General features: G+C 43.3%; 1 protein-coding gene across 1 annotated transcript in view; it reads right to left on the reverse strand.

Annotated features, from left to right (window-relative positions):
• The window catches only part of PTPRB (protein tyrosine phosphatase receptor type B), a 126,008-nt gene that overhangs the window by 89,456 nt on the left and 19,009 nt on the right, over nucleotides 1–17,543 (reverse strand). Inside the window, 1 exon segment of the mRNA XM_047787197.1 lies at nucleotides 16,452–16,702. Within this exon segment, the coding sequence (XP_047643153.1) occupies nucleotides 16,452–16,702 (251 nt within the window).

Below are 17,543 nucleotides of genomic sequence, written 5' to 3' on the forward strand. Positions count from 1 at the left end.
CATTCTTCCCAGTCAGACTTCCCAGTGGAGACTCTGCCACCTCCTGATCCAACACACAACCTAGGAGGCCAGAAAGCGGAATGGGAATTTGGTCCTCGGTGGGGAGGGGCGCGTCCGCCCGCGGGGACCTCTCCTCGGGCCCCTCACCTGCAGGAGGCTGAGCGCGGTCCACAAAGCCAGCCTCGCTCCATGGCTCCGCATGGCGCTCAGAGGTCCCCCCAGGCTCGACAACGGGACTGGGACGAGAGCCGGCCAGAGGGGGGATCACTTGTTGCGCGCGCTCAACGCGCCCCGCGGGCGCAGAGCGCGGGGCTCCGGGCTGGCGACGCGAGGGGGCCGCCGCCGCCGCCGCTTCTGCTGCTGCTGCTGCCGCCCCGGGCGGGCTGCGGACGCGAGAGGCGGCGGGGGCCGGCAGCGCGCCGCCCTTCCCACGCTGCCATTCTGACCTGCGCTGCCTCGCCCCGAGCCCCATCCGCGGACTTCCGCAATCAAAAGGCAATTTCCTCGTCTCCCGGCGAAGGAACAATGCGCCCGCGAGGGAGGGAGCCCCGAGGAGCCAAAGCCTGAGGCTGCCAAGGGGGCCCGAGGCGGGCCAAGCTGCCCCCCGCCGCCGCCCCCACCAGGGGTCCGGTCCGGTCCGCAGAGCTCTGCCTCCTTCTACTCGTCCCCGCCCGACGTTCACTTTTTTCCCACTCTGTGGTCCTCAGTCCTGCTGTTGTAGCCACAATCCAGACTTGCTCCCTCTCACTTTCCAGCCCCCCCCACCCCCGCCCCCTTCCTCCGCCACACCCTGCGCCTCCCCCTCCCTGTCTTCCTTCCTATCTTCCTCATCTGCTTTCTCCAGGGCCTCTTTTCCCAGGATTAAACTTGACCACAGCAGATTTCCCTAGGTCGCCTCACTCTTTCCTGAAGCCTTTTATTAGAGTGCTTTTGCCCTTCTCACCTCTAAGCATTCATTAGTCCCAAGGCGCATCCCCCTGACACCACCAAGAAAAGACCCCAAAGGATGGTGTCCATTGTCAACTTGACCTTCATTTTTTCCTGCCACTCACTTTCTCTAGTATAGACATGTGTTCTCCCTAAATCTTATGCAAATGTGCTAACCAAGAACAAATACGATCATGAGTTGTTCAGCCCACAAAGCAATTTCATCGCTGACCATCCAGTCGTTAAAGCCGTTTCATCCATAATTGTCCAAACAATATAAGAAAGCAATATGAACTCTCGTTTGTGCAAAATACTCTTGATGGCTCAGCTCCCCCACATTACAAAAAGAGTGAAATTCACTTAGATTTTAGCACTAACTTTATGCTAACTTTTAGCAACTGCCTCAGTACCTGAATGATCATGTATCTGTAACTGGATTTTAAAAGTTTCCAGTAACCAAAGAACAAAAATATTTAATTGTTCATTGGTGATAATAGCAAAATATTACAACCACCATACAGTGTTTGATTGCTTTTCTTTGGATGCCATCCCTGACAACCGCCAAAAGAGATGATATTTTTCAAAACAATACTCTGGAGCTAAATCAATGAGGAGACTGACATGTTCTTTTCTTTTTCAAATAGTTTGCACATAAAGCTATATTATTGATTACTATATCGAATATATCTACTTTTAGGAAAGGCAGAAAAAATGAAAATTATTTCAATTTTTTAAAGCGTATTTAAAAAAACGTTTTCATGAAAAAAATGAAGTTTCTACCCCTTCAAAGACGCTATGAGCTTCCACTGTGCAGCCGGACCAGAGATCTTAAATCTCTTTTCCAAGTTAGCATTCAAAGAAGGTCAAAATCTAGCACATGTGTATATATCTGGGAAAACTGAGTCTTTCCTATTTCTCTGTCCAGGTCACTTGTCTCACTAGAGAACCTTTGTTCTCCATATTTTACCCCCAAATTCAATGGCTTTTCACAGCCTGCCATGCCTTTCAGCATCATCAGACACCTGCCATGTCTCCCTGTTAGATACTGCAAAACTACATGCTGCCTTCAGCCTTTTTAGGGGTCTTTTCAGCTTTATTTCCTTTTCAACATTACCTTTTTCTTTTCTGGCTATGTTCAGAGAACAATGTAATTTCCTTGTCTGTAAAACTGGAATAATACCTACTCTAAATATTTCCCAGAGCTATTTTGAAGAGTCAGATCACATATGTTAAAGCACTTTTGCAAACTTTAATATGCTGTCCAAGTGTCAGTTTGCCTAGTGATAGACTGCATCTAAATCACACATTTTGCTCTCTTTTAAACTCATCCTTTTATAGGTACCATTTACCTAACTTCTGCTACCCATTCTTCTCTTTGTCTTTTCTAGCGAGGTTTTTACATTTTCTCATAGATTGGCCCTCAGGTTTGAAATCTTCCCACTCAAATTCATTTAATACTCCCCCGTCCCTTGCAGAAACCTTTGATAAATCCTATCTTTCCAAGTTCTCCAAACTTTCTCAAACATACTTTTTTAAATTACTTGTCACGAAACTGCTATACCCTATAAGTTAATTTTAAAATTGTATTTCATATCCGATACACTATTATATACTGCTTTGTAATAGAGGCAACTGTACCAAAAAGACAAAATGTGAAGAGGACTAATCAAACAAAGAAATAAAAATAAATCCTCACAACACTGTTAAGATGCATCCAAATTCTATGTTATTAACACTGACCTGCTAATAATAACCATGGGAATAGGAATTAGGAAAAGAAGGAAGGATTTCTTTAAATACAATTATTTTACTTTTGATCTATCAAAGAGAGACATGTATATTTGGGATCATGTGTCTTTTATCTATTTTGATACCAATATATGTGAAGAATTACAGTAATTCATGAAGGAAAGAACTAGGAGTCAAAGGTATTTCTTTTCCAAAGGTATATAAGCACTAAGTCTTTCTTTGGAGAATCTGAAGGTTCACAGCTTCCAATTTATTAGTGAGTCCTAAAGAACCTATAACAGTGAACATATCATGAAACAAGGAGGGAGGATTTCAACCCAGGTTTTACTGATTACATTTTTAAAAGCCGATTTTCCTTTTAAATATGCTTATATTAATATGAAAAATGAGAGATGTGTAATAGATTCAAGGCAGGAAGTACTGGGAAAAGCTGCCAGATAACATCTTTTACAAGAGGAGTTTATTTGAAACTACTGTACAAAGTATAAATAAAATGATTCATTTTAATCTTTGTTCTCATCTTTGTTTGGAATTCTTCAACTTCTTTTGAACCTATTTATCCTGTGTAACAGCACTGCATTTTCTTTAGAAGTTACTGCATTCCAGGAATTTGGAATCAGCCTCCCTGTAACTTTTCAGGGAACAACCTCTTCTCTTTGCTACTAGGAAACCTTTCCCAGACTTCATAGGAAGGGTGGGGCTGCTTTCGGTTAGACATGAGTGTCTAATGTCTAACTATTGGTTAAATAGCTGCCTTTTAAACAAATAGTCATATAAATTCATAAATAATGGTTATAATATACATAGTCACTAATTATGGTGATAATTATGGAAGAAAACATACATGTTGAACTGGTCATCAGAGGTCCAGGGACCACACTTTGAGAACTGCTACTTCAGATGAAGGTTTGAGCTGGGTGCCAAGAAGGTTGAGGGAATAGAGGGCGAGTAGATCAGCAGAGTTAACTGATTAATTCAAACTCCTCATCCATGAGCTAAAAGTCCTTTCAGGACCAAGCCTCTGCTCACCCCAGGCCTCTCTCCTGCTTGCCTCCTATGCTCCCAGAGGCCTGGGTCCAACAATTCATTCACTCATTCAGCAAATACTGACTGAGCACTTTCTGGGTGCCAGGACCTGATTTAGGTTTTTTCTTTTTTGTCTTTTTAGGGCCACACCCATGGCGTATGGAAGTTCCCAGGATAGGGGTCAAATTGGAGCTGTAGCTGCTGGCCTACACCACAGCCACAGCAACACCAGATCTGCGTTGCGTTTGTGATCTATGCCACAACTGGTGGCAACGCTGGATCCTTAACCCACTGAGCAAGGCCAGGGACTGAGCCCGCATCCTCATGGGTACTAGTTGGGTTCTTAACCCACTGAGCCATAACGGGAGCTCCTGGTTTAGGTTTTGGAGCTGATTTTTCCTGTCCCTGGGCCTTTGTGCCTGTCCTTTCCTCTTCTTGGACCACTCCTGCCCAGGGCCTCTGCTTAGCAATGCTCCTCTCAGTCTTTAGGTCTCAGCTTAAACACATCCCTATGGGGTCAGGCCCTTTGTGAGCTCACAGGAGAAAAGTGTCCTGTTACCATTCTTCATCTAAGCAACCCATTTATTTAATTCTGAGCATTAAGGACACTTGGCAACAATCTAGTTATTTATATGTTTGTGTGCTGTCTGCCTTCCCTGGGCATATGCGTCATTCCCTTAGGGCAGAAGTCTTTGTCTGTCTTGCTCTTGCAAAGAGCTTGGCATATAGTGGTGTTTCAACAAATATTTGTTGAATGAGTAGGTGAATGAATGTCTGAATCTTTGTAGTTGCTCAGTAAATACTATTGTCTGAAGAAGTACTCTGAACAAGTCCTTTTAAACAGTTCCTGTGGGATGCCTCATATATCATCTTGAAAGGGATGGGCAAAGGAATAAAAGAGAGAAAGAAGATGGATTTTGAAGAGAAAGAGGTGGGAAAAGATAAGAGTGGGAGGGAAGAGGAAGGGAGGAAAAGGAGAAAGGGACGGGTAGTGATCTTTAGGACAGTGATTCTCAAAGGCTAGCATTAGCATCATCTGAGAACTTGCTAAAAACATAAAATCTTAGGGCCCAACCACAACCTGAGGAATTTGAAATGCTCTGGTAGAGCCAAGGGGTGTGTGTGTGTGTGTGTGTGTGTGTGTGTGTGTGTAACAAGACTTCCTGCTCTAGTAGGAAAGAGCTACCCAAATTCCAAACCAAACCCTTAGATTGCCCCTACCCTAAACCCTGAACCAGATACCATATATATATATATATATATTTTTTTTTTTTTTTGGTCTTTTTAGGGCCGCACCCTAGGCATATGGAGGTTCAGCTAGAGGTCGAATCGGGGCTGTAGCCGCTGGCCTATGCCACAGCCACAGCAATGCAGGATCCGAGCTGCGTCTGCAACCTACATACACCACATCTCATAGCCGGATCCCCAACCCACTGAGCAAGACCAGGGACCAAAGCTGCATCCTCATGGATCCTAGTCGGGTTCATTAACCACTGAGCCACAACGGGAACTCCCAGATACCATTTTATATTAAAGAGAGTTGATAACAATAAGATATCTTACTGTTATTTTTAAAAAATTTCACTGAGCTTTCTGGTTACAAGAAACTATGTAGGGGATTTAGAAGGTCTTGAACAATTTTAGGATGTGTCAAATAAATTTGTGCTCTACACAGTACTATATTTTATATACTACAGTATATATTTTTACAATGTATTTATAATATATTGTATGCACATTTTGATATTTATAACTTCTCAATAAAGTACAGATGCTAAAGGAAAAAAGATCAACATACAGCAAACTTAAATGTTAGATGACAGGCCAATTCTGATGCCTTTTGTTATGCAACTCTCATGTATTGCATTTTTTTAAAATTTATTTTATTTTATTATTTTTTATTTTTTTGTCTTTTTGCCATTTCTTGGGCCGCTCCAGCGGCATATGGAGGTTCCCAGGCTAGGGGTCGAATCAGAGCTGTAGCCACCGGCCTACGCCAGAGCCACAGCAACGCAAGATCCGAGCCGCGTCTATGACCTACACCACAGCTCACGGCAGCGCCGGATCCTTAACCCACTGAGCAAGGCCAGGGATCGAACCTGCAACCTCATGGTTCCTAGTCGGATTCGTTAACCACTGCACCACGACGGGAACTCCATGTTGCATATTTTTAAAAGACAGAATGCCTAGCAAGTAGGGAATGTGTCAATTAAAAACAATCACAAGATGGCAAATCCTTTTCTATGTTTTAATTTGAACTGGCTCAATAGTAAATTACAGCAAAAGTGAATATAATTTTAACCTGTGGCAGGTGTTGTGCATTTAAAAGAGATTCATTAAAAATTTTAGGTAAGACAATTTTGATAAGCAGTTTTTTTTTTTTTTAAAAGGACCATGACCCTCCTCTTTTGTGTTCAGAGGTATTATTTTGGGATCCTTATATTTCAAGGAATTTTTCTAGCTTCCTAGGTTGCAAACTTCCTAGGTCATAGCTCTCCAGGAAAATGGAACTAATACACGCATTTAAGGGTAGTTTAATGAGGGGGCAGGTTCAATGGGAAGGTGCATGTTATATGTGTCACGCATGTCTGGCTAAAAGAACCAGAAATGTGAGATGCAATGATTATTAGTAGTGATAACAGTACGCAAATAACGATAAATCATTGGTGCTGAGCACCCAGTAATGCCAGAGAATGGCAAAGTCCATGGATGAGAATTTCTGAGAGCATCCAAATGATAATAAATTACCAGTGCTATCAATCTCATACCCAAGAGAAATTCTTCAGGAGATCAGCATAAAATACATGTACTAACTGCTCTGACTGTTGGCTGTGCCAAGATTTTTTTTAAATCCTGGAAGGGAGGGGTGGGAGTGCCGGATATGTCCCCAACAGCAGCCCCACCATCACTCCCAGACACATCTCTAAGGTTTCCTGGTTGTTGGGTTTTTTTTTTTTTTTTCCCTACATCCATTTCTCACCCTCTTCCCCTTCCCTCCTTTTTTTTTTTTTTTTTTTGATCCAGAGGAAATGGGCTTCACACAGCTTTTGTCAGAGCTTTATAACCACATACAAATGACTTAAAACCAGATGTGACTAGAAAGGACTCCCTTTTTCAACGTCCAGTGCTGCTGCTGCATCTTCATTCCCACGGTGTGTTGGGAGCTACCGCCCCACCCTCGGAAATGAGGCGGCTCACACAGGAACAAAGGTGTTAATGTGGCCAGGGGGGCTGCCTGTGTGGGCGTGACTGCTATACATTCTGGGTTCCCGAGCAAGTCAAGATTTTCATGAATATCCAAGCTCATGAATAACCAACAAAATATGGTTAACATCGGCTTTAAGGAAAAGGAGAATTAAAAAAAAAAAAAGAAAAGAAAGAAATGATCACATCTCTCATCTCCCTTAGAAAACAATTGGAGGGTAAAGGTTCTGCCTTCCTTTTTGCTGTATGTCACGTCGTTAGAACATTATTTCCCATGAGTTCCCTGGACGTTGCCAACAGAGGGTTCCCTCTTTGGCCAGCACTTGTGCCTTCTCTGGCTTTTAGAGTATCGTCTTAACATTGTTCTTTTAAAAATGGAATAAGCAGGTAATGTGGGGAGAAACAGATTTTAGGTGCAAGGAATCTGTTTTTTGACTTTTCATGAAAAGAAATCAAAAGAGGGAGGTTTGATGGACCTACATTCTGCCCACCACTTCCACAGGCACCCCCAGGCCACTTTTCCCTGCCAGATGAGCAGACACAGGGCATCTAAAGGCCCCTGAATGATGGAGAGCATCAAAGGATCTTATCACATTTTTCAAAAATATAAGGATAAAACCATCAGCTAGATTAGAAATCCTCTGAAGGAAGGACTCATGGCTCTTCATGATCTCCACCCGACACCCAGGAGAGGGAGACTCAGGATTTACTCATCTATGGGCAGAGTAAACACCCACCAATAAACAAGGACATGGCTACATACTGAGAAGTCTTGAACACGGCTGTATTCTTGAGTTGCTCCAGTGCAGACCTGGAATCTTTAGCATTATAGAAACCAAGGATACCCAGCACCTAAGCCTGAGGATAAACGAGTGCCCAAGCAGCCGCTGACTCCATGGAAGATCTAATCCTTCTCCAATAATGTGGAGCTCACGGGATTCAGGCCACCAAAACTCGTACTAAAGCATCTACTGGTGGTATCCTCTCCACAGCTCTGCTGTCTTGGCCTAGAAGCACAGCCTTGCAGAAAGAGGAGCAAACACGCATGTTCACAGACACACAGGTCAAGGACAAGCACCTGGTAAAGTTCCACAAGTAGTGTGTGCTCGTGGGCCCAGATCTATTAGCAATCCAGATCAGAAGAGCCGAGATGATTAAAGAGGTACCTCTGCGTACTTCCCAGAGAGAAATTCCCCCAGTGGTGATCTCATCTGGATTTAGTAATGGCAGGATTCTGCTGCCAGCTCCCCCAAAGGGTGGGAAGAACAAAAAGATTTTCCCTTCAAAGACAGCTCCTGGAATTCACAGCATTTCCCTTTTCAGTGACTTTTCACCATCCTTCATAATAGCTGGTTTTCCAAGCTGTTATTCTGTGAGTGGAATATGTGGATACAACTAATATGTAGCTGTGGTAAAATACAGAGACTAAAATTACTTAGCAGTCTTTCCCAGCGTTTATCTTCGTACTCATCAGCTGGCTCCTCTACCACTTCTGACCCTTGAGTTTACTGCTCTTTCTTGCAAATTCATCATCATTTCTTTCGGGCGTTTGGTCTCCCCTCCCCTTGTCCTCACCCTCTCTATTCCTGGTCCTTGAAGAAGATGCTCCTAATTCAGGAGCATCCTTTGGGTTTTACCCTCTAAAAGCCCTTAAGCAAACTACTCTTTTTATTTTTTTTATCTTTTTTTTTTTTTTTTAGGGCCGCACCCGCAGCATAAGGAGGTTCCCAGGCTAGGGGTCAAATCAGGGCCACAGCAATGTGGGATCTGAGCTGTTCTATCTACACCACAGCTTGCGGCAACACGGGATCCTTAACCCACTGAGCAAGGCCAGGGATTGAACCCACTACCTCATGGTTCCTAGTTGGATTCCTTTCCACTGAGCCACGATAGGAACTCCATTAAAATTTTTTTTTTGTCGTGAAATAATTTCAGACTTGCAGATAAGCTGTAAGAATTATACATTACCATGTATCTTTACCAAGACCCATTAGTCTTTTTTTTTTAAACATTCTGCTGCATTTGCTTTATCATTCTTTCTTCCTCTCCATATATGAATGACATATTTACCTGAACCATTTCAGAGCAGGCTGCAATATGTCTTGAATTGTGCGTAAATTCAAGTAAATTAAAATTACTTTCATCTCAGAAAAGATATTAAATTTAGGAAATGCAAAATGGATATAATGCTTTAATCCACAGTCCGTATTTCAACTCTGTCAATTTTTCTCAAGAATATCCTTTTAGCATTTGTTGCTGTTGTTGTTTTCACTATTAATGATCCCACTTAGGATCTTGTACTGCATTTAGTTGTCAAGTCTCTTAATCTTTCTTAATCTGGAACAACTCAGCCTATAAAAATCTTTGACACTGAACTTTTTGGATGATATAGGTCAGTTGGTCAGTTCGTTCTTTCTTTCACTCATGCTACAGCAGAGACCCAAGCCACTGCAGTGACTAGGCAGGATCTGTAATTTGCTGCACCACAAAGGAACTCCAATAGGTTGGTATTTTTCTATGGTATGAATTTTCCTTTATTTGCATTTGCCTGATGTTTCCTGATGATTAGACTCAGGTGATAGATACATTTCCAGCAAAACTTTTCTTACAGCCAATGATTTTTTTCTAACATGCTGAATATTCAATTATTTGCCAATGGATCACACATTAGAAACAATGTGGAGATTTTTACACTCTGGTGCAGAGGTGCTACTACATCAGCAAGTTCTGAGGGAGAATTTTAGAATCTGTGTCTTTAAAAAGCTTTCCAGGTGATTCTGATGAAGTCTGAGAGCCACAGACTTCCTATCTCAATCAGCATATCCTGGCTTCCCCTTTGATCTCATTTTCCTCCTTTGCTATGCTCTTTCTCCTCTGCATCACCAGGGCTTGCCTGGGCTCAACCTCATCCGCCCAGGAAATCCCATGTACCAGAGAAAACCCTGGCATGTTACAAAGCCCATTTCAATGAACATGTTCTATTTTAGGGCTGCATTTTGTGTGCACATAATTTATATTATGACAATATGAACACAGTCTTTGTGTGCACCAAAGGGAGAGCCAGACAAATCCCGTATAACTAAAGGAAAATTAAAGAAAAGAAAAATCCTTGCATCATTAAAGCCAAAGGAGTTCTAGTGACTCGTAAGCCATATTATGCTATTGGTACATGGTAGTCAATGTTAGCAGACTGAGAGAACGATAGCCCTTTGTCAGAATTAGACTTGACCGATGCTAATTATAAATTAAAACCTTCAGGAACATGTCACTTGAACAATACAGTCCCCCTAGCATGGGCTTCCTGCACCATAGGGTTCTCAGAATCTGCTTATCTTTTATCCCATTTACATCAGACAATCTAAGAATCTTCCCTTGGTCATGAGGAATGATTAGGGGATGGTCTGGGGTGTTTTGTTTCACTCTATCTTTGCACTTGTCCCTCTAGGTGTTTGTCTCAGTAAAGGGGACTACTGTCCCATCTTTAGTTCTGGGCCCAGAGCAGTGGTGGCAGTGGGGGGACTCCCTTGTGTTTAAGTAACATGATAATGGAGTTGACCCCAGACTTGAAGGAGTGGGGGAAAGTGAGGTTTTCCTGCATTTTCCTCCTCACTTATTTGGGGACTCACACGGGGCTGTGATCTTTCTGAGGGCCAAATGGAAGGAAGCACAGAGCTGTTAAACCCAGACCAGCACCACAATGGCTATTCATGAACTGAGGAAATGTGGTCCCTCTCCCAGGCCAGGGCCAGGGCAGGTGGGGAGGGGAAGAAGGGGGTGCCTCCAAACTAGATTTATGGATATTTAGGAGAATCAGAACGAGCAAAAAAAAATTTTTTAGGGCCACACCCACAGCATATGGAGGTTCCCAGGCTAGGGGTCTAATTGGAGCTGCAGCTGCCAGCCCATGCCAGAGCCACAGCAATGCCAGATCCGAGCCGCATCTGCAACCTACACCACAGCTCATGACAATGCCAGATCCTTAACCCACTGAGTGAAGCCAGGGATCGAACCCGCAACCTCATGGTTCCTAGTTGGATTCATTTCCATTGCGCCACAATGGGAACGCCCCGGGAACCAGGAAAAATTTTAACGTATGTTCAATTCTTTATTCCAAAGCATTCATGTAATGTTAGCTCATCTGGTTTTTACACCAACCTTGTGATGCAGGCAGGGTAGGGATGATGAAGTAAAAAACAAGAAGTTAGTATTAATTGCTAGCATTATTTGTATATTTATCCTGTATAGCCAATGTACTAAGCACTTTTCTTAATCAGATTTTAATCCTCACAACTATTTTATGAGGCAGAGCACCCTAATTATCTTTACTTAGAGAGGAAACAAGTAGGACTTGAATAACATCTACTGGAGGGTGAGAGGCCATGTAGAGAACCAAGCCTGCAGCCCATATCAGCTGCTGCCATGCAAGAGAGGCTACTGGGAATCTTCTAGCTCAGTGGACCTTCCACACTGGACACAAGTGCCAAAGAGTCCAGGTGAAATCAGCAGAGGAACCACCCAACAAAACCATGAGAAACAGTAAGCTGTCACTGTTCTACGCTACTAAGTTTGGGGGTAGTGTGTTACACAGTGATGGAAAAGAGACATAAGGACCCACCTCCCAGAGGATATGAAAGTCCTAAGCAGAGTTGCTGGCACCTGGATCTTAGCTATTGTTTTTATCCCCTAGAGTCTCTTCTTTGCAGATAGCATATAGCATCTCTTCATGTTTCCTTCCTCATAACTCAAAGGAACTCTTGATAGGAGGCAAGACACAAATACATTCGACTTTCTCAATGGAAGTGTTTTGTGACATCCCAACCTCCATTCTCACCCCCATGTTCCAATTCCAACTCATCCTTTGTGGCTGTAGAATACCGTAGTCACGTCAGAAATGGGCATTACGGGTAATGACGTTGCCTTTCCAAGCATTAAAACTGAGTATTTCAGTGCTTAATCTTTCTTCAGATTTCTGTTTTAGATCAAGGGTGCTAAATTCTACTTCGTGGCTACATACACATGGGAATAGAAGGAATGACAGATAATTCAATAGTGTCACTAATAAAAATAACCAGTAGGAACGAATGACTGTTTCTGGATGAAGACTGCCCTTGAAAACATGTGTTTGAGATGTTCATCAACATGCCTTCAATTTCTAGATGCTTGAGAATTATTACAGGGCTCTTAGGCTTAGTCTTTTATTCATTCTTAGCAGACTGCTGATCCTATCCTCAATGAATTTCATTACACTGTGCTCTCTCTGTGGTTCTGTAACACCACCTTTATTATTTTCACACCCTCCACCATGTCTAGCAGTTAGGAGGTGCTCAATAAATGAATATGGAATGACTGGATTGAAATGATAAAATTCCCAAGTTCCTCTAAAATGCTAACTTTCCATCCTGTTCCATTCAATCTCTGCCATCTCCTTCCTTCCTCCCCCACTCTTTATACTCCTGAGCCCGTGAAGCTCAGGTCAGATATTCCTTCCACCGGCAGACATTCCCTAAAACTGCCTCTCCAGTCAAGAATCTCTTTTTTGTATTCCACACAAGCCCCTGAAATCTTCACCTCCCTCTGCACCTCAGCAAATGGTCAATCCCATCAGGTGACATTCTGGCATTTCATCTTTGTGTCCTAGTAAAAATAGCAATAACTATTACTAAGGGTCAGGTACTGTGGTAAGCACTTCACAGGCATTGTCTCTCCCAATCCTCACAACAGCCCTAAGAGGTGGAGGTTCATTTTACAGACGAGGAAACTGAGGCCTGGTCTCCAGCTAATAAGAAATGGAGTCAGGCCTTTGACCTCAAAGCCTACGTTCTTATACTCAGTTCTGACACTAGTTAGGTCCTTAAGAAATATTTGTTGAGTGCATAATGTATGAACATTCTCCAAAGTCACCAGACACTCATTGTGGCTTCCCTCCCTTCTTTCTCTTACACTTTTTTTTTTTTTGCGGGGGAGGGGGGAGAGGGGGAGGGGGGAGGGAATTGAAAGGTGATTAAGAGATGAAACTGGGGAAACCAGAAAGGAGAAAATGGAACTGGGTAATTAGCCCCTGAATTAAAGTATGTATATATGTATATGCACATATACATACACACACACTATATATATGGCATACACAATCTCTTTCTATACACGCATATACATATGATAATAAAAGCACATTAAACACTAGAAATACACAAACTTCAAATAGTTAGGCAATATAAAAAAACATGATAACTCAACATGATCATCACACCTTGCCAGGAGATGGACATATGTAGTAGATGTGTCATTTGCTACCCAAATGGTCAACAATTCCATCCACTTCTGTACCACTTCAATCAACTCAAATCCCTAGCACTCCAACCCACTTCACGCCACTGTTTCATTCCCCTCCACTGCATTTCCCTCCACTCTGCTCTATGCCATTCCCCTGCATTTCCCTCTCCTCCTCCACTCCATTTTTCTCCATTCCACTCTACATCTTTCTTTTCCTTTCCCATCTATACAACTTTTAGGAAGTATTGAACATTATGTTCTGGTACTGGAGTTAGAAAGCCAAATAAGTATCCTCCAAAAGCTCACATTCAGATTTTTCCTATCACCACCAGATAACAGAACATTCAACTCACGGCCCAACTATCCCAAGTCAATCCAAAATTCTCTCAAACCAGATGCTAGCTGGTCAAGAAAACAACTGACACACAAAGATTTTCTTTTCACAAAATTCCAAGCGATTAAATGGAACAATTTTATTCCTCTATTATATCCTTCCATGCATTGAGGTCAAGCACCTTTCAAAAGTACTTTCAGTGGACAGGGACTTTATCTCCCAAGTGACTCATTTTTACTTTCTGAAGTATTTTAACTACAGCTGTTAATAACATTATTATAAACATCGTCAAATGATGATCTAGCAGAGTTGCTTGCCTAAGGCAAGAGCATCATGGAAAACTGCAGTTTAAGAAAATGCCTTTGGAAAAAGCATCGCTTTTACACACTCTGCTTCCCAGAACATAGTGAAGAGTGTACCTGAGCTTCAAGAAAAAACATGGAACATGAGATGTTGGCTGCCTAGTCATTCTGGAGCTGCATCTGGGAACTCATATAAACTTTAGAGTGAATTTCACTTTAGAAAAAAACTAAAAATCAAAAAAACAAACAAAAAACCCTACAGGGAATTTGCCACAACCCAAGGCTGCACACCCAGCTCTGGGGCTAGACCACAAGAGTTCTGCAACACAGTGCTGGGCTGGCCCAAGGACTGGTGTGCCTGCCACAGAACTCTAGGTTTGGTGTCCTTGACTCATCTCAGTAGAGCCCAGGCATGCTTGGCATGTGTTTGTTCCACAATGGTCAGACTTGGGCAAAATATTCTCTTTTGTTAAAATATAATGCTTAGGAGTTCAGGCAGATACGTTTCTATTGTAGTTTCTATGCAGCATATTTCTTATTTGACAGGGTTGTTTTTTGTTTTTACTGCTGTCTCTCTCTGTATAGATAACTGTATATATACTGATAAAAGTTAGTACATATATACTGATATGAGTACCTGTATACTGATATAATCAGTATATATATATATATATATATACACTCACACACACACATACATACAGTACAGAAAAAACAGATACAAATATTTGAGCTCAGCTATAAGAATACTTTTGTAAACTGATGCTGGGATGAAGTTTTAGCTGAGGCACAATCAGCCAAAATGAAGAGGTGCTCCACTAAGAAGCATTCAACCTCAAAAGCAAGTGGCGAATCTCTCGCTGACATGGATGGTTAAGAGGACTCACAAGTTGGAGACTGAGGGAGAGCACAGTGCAGGGTGTGATGGCATCCTTAAGTAAGAGCACTCCTGCTCCTATTTCCCGTCTTCCCTTTCCACTTTCCAAGCCCAGCAGATGACATCAGGCTGGGAGAGGTGGGTGAAGAGCTGGGCGGGGAGTGAGAGAATTTGGACATACTCCCTTCTCTATTTCAAGACCAGACTGGGTTGGGGTGATGGGAGAGGAGAAGCTAACGGTTAAATCTAACTCAGAGCATGGATAGTTTGCTAATGGGTTGAGGGTGAGGGTTATTGTTATTATTTTTTTTTTTGCCTTTTATTATGTATTTATTTATTTATTTTTAGTGCTGCACTGGCAGCATACAGAGGTTCTCAGGCTAGGGGTCAAATTGGGGCTACAGCTGCCAGCCTACACCATGGCCACAGCACGCAGGATCCAAGCCACATCTGCGATCTACACCACAGCTCACGGCAATGCTGGATCCTTAACCCACTGAGCGAGGCCAGGGATGGAACCCGTAACCTCATGGTTCCTAGTCAGATTCCTTTCCGCTGTGCCACAACTGGAACTCCATGTGTTAAATTTTGAAGTGATGCAAAGAGTGTCCAGAAAACTCATGAGGGCTTCCAGACTCCTCTTCAGGGGAAAGGGGAGAACTAGGCTTCAAAGAAGATTTATAGCACTGGTTCTGTTTGTTTTGTGATCAGTAACGAGTATGTGTTTGCTAGCTGGGAGCCACATGCAATATTAATTTCTGTGCAATGCAAAAGAAACCAGGGCAGTAAAAGAGTTGTCAAGTGATATGCATAGTGCTAGGCTTTTACTTTCTTTGAATTATGAGGGTTGCTTATTAGAAAAGAGCCTAACACTGCCAAATGAAACCTTAGCTTTTAAAATTTGCTTTAATTACACTGTTACTGCCTAAAAGGATGATCTAAACCCCACGTGGAAGGCAAAACAGAAGAGGAAACACATGTGAGCAGACTCTCTGGTCCTGTCATGGCTACTTCTCCACCGTTTTAACGTCTTCTTGTGGATGCTGAAGGGGAATTGCTATGATTCAGCTTACTCTTGTCCATGCTCACAAATCAATTATAGTGATTCTGGAATCTTCCATGGCTTTGTGACTCTTCCCCTCTCTTATAAGCATAAACGACTGTGACATATATGTGGGGCGACCTGCAAGGTGCTGATTTCAATTTCTATTTCCCACTTTGTGGTTATTCTAAGACTATGAACCCTGACTTCAGTTCAGAAATGTGGCCAATTATCTTTACCTTATAAAGGTGGAGAAATTTTATTCTTTTTTTTTTTTTTTTTTTTAGGGCCTCTCCCGCAGCACATGGAAATTCCCAAGCTACGGGTCGAATTGGAGCTACAGTTGCTGGCCTACACCACAGACACAGCAACATAGGATCTAAGCCGAGTCTGCAACCTACACCATAGCTCACGGCCACACCAGATCCTTAACCTACTGAGCGAGACCAGGGATCGAACCTGCATCCTCATGGATACGAGTCGGGCTCGTTAGCACTAAGCCACAACAGGAACTCCAAGGTGCAGAAATTTTAATTCTCTCTCAAAGATTTTTCTCATTACAGAAAACGCATTCATGTACAATTATCAGCCAGGACACCGAGTGCCTAAGGGCCCACTTGAATAGCAGCATTTCTGGCAAAGCAAGTCTTTTCAAGCAGAGAGCACTTTCTGAGACCCATACCACACTCCATACTCCCTCCATCCCCCCACACCCCTTACCTCTTCAGTGGTGCTGGAGAAAGGCTGAGTTGTCCAGGGAACCCAAGATGTAATTCCAGCCGTCTGCAGACTGGGGTGCTGCCTCTGGCTGCTGTTTTGGCTGTAGTTTTCTGTAGCACTTCTGGTGAAGGCCTCTGTGGTATTCCTAATAAGGTGTCCTGGGCTATACGGAAGTGCATTAAAAGTAGTGGGGATTTGGGGAGGAGCTGTGTCTCTAGTGCTCCTTACTGAAACTTCGGCTCCCAGGCCAGCTGAGGTAAAGAAAGGACAGTTGCTTAAATTACCCTCACGCTTTATGGTTTCTTCACATAAAAGCAGTTTGACTTCGAAGAAGACCTCTTTCATGATGGGCATGCAGATAAGCTTCAGTTATATGATAAATGAAAGATACTTTAAGATACGTTGAGGGAGCAAGATGGCGGAGGAGTAAGAGGTCGCGCTCACCTTCTTCCACAAACACATCAAAAAACCACATTTACATGTAAAACGACTCACACAGAACATCAACTGAATGCAGAAGAACTTAAACCTTCAAAAAGGGCAAGAAACTCTTGACAGAATTGGGTAGAACAAAAGAAAATAAAAGAGAGAGAAAAGGAATCAGGAAGGGACTAGCATTCCTGAGAGGGGGCTGTGAAGGAGAAACGGAACCCACGTCCTGGGAAGCCACCAAAGATCAGCAGAGATGGAGGGACCTCAAAGTTGCCGAGAAAAGTGCAGCAGCTGGACGGAGAACAGCAAAGCACACTGAGAGCCACAAAGAGCATTGGAACCACCAGCCCAGACACCACAGCCTGAAACACCCAGGCGGGGGCTGGGCGCTGAGACTCAGGCTCTGGAGGTCAGTTCCAGGGAGAGGACTGGGGTTGGCAGTGTGCAGCCAGCCTAAGGGGCTAAGGAGCAGTGTGCCACGGGTGGGGAGCAGTATGCCATGGGCTGAGGAGGAGGATGCCAAGGCAGAGGGAACCTGGGAGAAGGTCGGTAAGTAGGAGAGGAATGGCGCCACTTTGGGGGAGGGCAAAAGGAGGCGGAGCTGACCACCATAGGAAACGCCCTGCCCTGGGGCACATGCGCTTGCCTGCAGGCTCTCAG

This window comes from Phacochoerus africanus, chromosome 7 (genome assembly GCF_016906955.1).
Source record: "Phacochoerus africanus isolate WHEZ1 chromosome 7, ROS_Pafr_v1, whole genome shotgun sequence".
NCBI classification, from domain to species: Eukaryota; Metazoa; Chordata; class Mammalia; order Artiodactyla; family Suidae; genus Phacochoerus; species Phacochoerus africanus.